This window comes from Penaeus vannamei, chromosome 5, assembly GCF_042767895.1.
Source record: "Penaeus vannamei isolate JL-2024 chromosome 5, ASM4276789v1, whole genome shotgun sequence".
NCBI lineage: Eukaryota > Metazoa > Arthropoda > Malacostraca > Decapoda > Penaeidae > Penaeus > Penaeus vannamei.
The window spans coordinates 19,965,701-19,968,200 of NC_091553.1; the positions used below are offsets into that span (position 1 = coordinate 19,965,701).

General features: G+C 45.8%; 1 protein-coding gene across 1 annotated transcript in view; it reads left to right on the forward strand.

The window, feature by feature from the left end:
• Nucleotides 1-2,500, forward strand: part of LOC113803102 (cell surface glycoprotein 1) — a 584,687-nt gene that overhangs the window by 11,975 nt on the left and 570,212 nt on the right. Inside the window, exon 2 of the mRNA XM_070121585.1 lies at nucleotides 1,483-1,527. Coding sequence (XP_069977686.1) covers nucleotides 1,483-1,527 — 45 coding nt within the window. The remainder of the gene's footprint in view (nucleotides 1-1,482; nucleotides 1,528-2,500) is intronic.

A 2,500-nucleotide genomic window follows, 5' to 3' on the forward strand; every position in this document is an offset into this window, starting at 1 on the left:
CCAAAGGCGTGCACAGGAGGAGCCTCACATCTGTCACTTGCTCAACACACGTCGGTAGTACTGTCCCGTTACACACCATGCTCTCGGACCTCGGACTCCCTCTCTGCGAGTGGTTTCCCTCTCCTTCAGCGCCAAACGGCTTACTTGGCTCTATTCTTACAGTAACTTATTTGGCTTCTTTTCCTTTCACTGGGCGTCTATGCCATCACCCGTAGCAAACGGAATGCGCAAAGTTGTGACGCAGACAAGTAGAATAGCCTCGAGCTGTCGCAGTTCGAGGGCGACGACCCTGGTGAGCCTGAAGAGGGGGGTGCCTCTCCGGGAAGGGGATAATAAAGTGCTTTACCGGAACCACTCATCGGCACGGGAGGTGATCTTCGAGGAAGATCCAAGGAAGTGCTCAGGCGTGCTCGGTGGACACGCACATGGCTCAAAAAATCCAGAGGATTCCTTTTCATACAACATACATACATATATATATATATATATATATATATATATATATATATATATATATATATATATATACATACACACACACACACACACACACACGCACACACACACACACACACACACACACACACACACACACACACACACACACACACACACATATATATATACACACACACACACACACACACACACACACACACACACACACACACATACACACACACACACACACACACACACACACACACACACACACACACACACACACACACACACATATATATATATATATATATATATATATATATATATGTGTGTGTGTATGTGTGTGTGTGTGTGTGTGTGTGTGTGTGTGTGTGTGTGTGTGTGCGCGGGTGCGCATGTGTGTGTGTGTGTGGATGTGTGTGTGTGTGTGTGTCTGTATGTGTATGTATATATATGTTTATATATATATATATATATATATATATATATATATATATATATATATATGTGTGTGTGTGTGTGTGTGTGTGTCTGTGTGTGTGTGTGTGTGTGTGTGTGTGTGTGTGTGTGTGTGTGTGTATGTGCGTGTGTGTGTGTGTGAGTGTGTGTGTGTGTGTGTGTGTGTGTGTGTGTGTGTGTGTGTGTGTGTGTGTGTGTGTGTGTGTGTGTGTGTGTGTGTGTGTGTGTGTATATACATATATATATATATATATATATATATATATATATATATATATATATATATATATATATATGCATGTATTATATACACACACATACACAGTTTTGTGTGTGTGTGTGCACGTTATACTGTAAACGATGAACGTATACAAAGAAAAGATCAATTTATTTGATAAAATGATGTGCAAGCAAGGTGCGACGTCCAACGGGAGCCAGCTGCCGTCAGCTTTTTTTCCAAACAGTGCGTACTGTCGTGCTGCAGAATTGCGGATGCGGGAGGTGCGAATGTATTATTAGTAACAACGACAGTAGTAATGCCAAGCGAAGCTAATGATACCACTGCCATTCTTCTTCCAGAGGGCGACGAGGCGAGCGAAGCCTGGGAGCTGCTGCAGGAAACAGGTAGGAGAAGCGCCGCCTGGGGACGCCTCCACGGGGGCCTACGCCGAGGAAGAGCCTCGTCTGCTCGCTCGTGCATGCTCGGGAGTTGCTTTCGCTTGCTGCTGGGTTTCGGTTTTCCCTTTGCGAATTTCTTTGTACTTCATTCAAAGAACACTTGCATATTCATACGTCTCTCTCTCTCTCTCTCTCTCACACACACACACACGCTCTCTCGGCCGCACGAGCATCTTGGCCAAAGGGTGACTCGGTCAGCCGAGATGTAGTCCACACGAGTACTCTGCGTAAAGTTCCTGAATGCAGATGAGCTTGAGCAGCCCGGCGAGTGCTTGCAGTGCACGGTAGCGCGGTTGGTATTGGCACAGTGCCACGCTAACGGCCGGCTACATCTTGGCTAAGCGACGCCCTCTTCGTCATGCATCCAGGGGAGAATAAAACGCCAACTACTTAGGCCTTTCTTCCGTGTTTGAACTGCATCTGTATAATTGAGAATTATATTGCCCTGATACATAGTTTCGTGATGACATAAACTAGTTTATATGCCCACGTATATGTACTCCCCCAAAACTGCTATTTGCCAATGCTGTCCTGGAACTCCATTATTTAAAAGAAATAACATTAAGCTGAGCGTCGGTAACTAAAGGCAAGCATGAGCATGAATTAGAGCTAACATGAAGCAAGAATGTGTGTGTGAGTGCGTGTGTGTGTGTGTCGAGGCAACAAATGGCAGGCGGCAGGCCCAGTCCGGCATAGTCTTTGTCCCGACGCCTGCCAGACCGGCGGCCAAAGTTGGGATTGTCTGCGTGTCCCTCGTGATGCTGCGTGGGCACGCGTTGGCTCGTGGGGCTAGCAAGCGCGAGGGAAAGGTGCTGGAGAATTACAAAGTGTGATTTAGAAGAAAGAAGGAACATAAACAACAGAACAGAAAAACCTATCGACTGAATGAAAAGGAACTACGAGGAAAGTAAAGCTATAT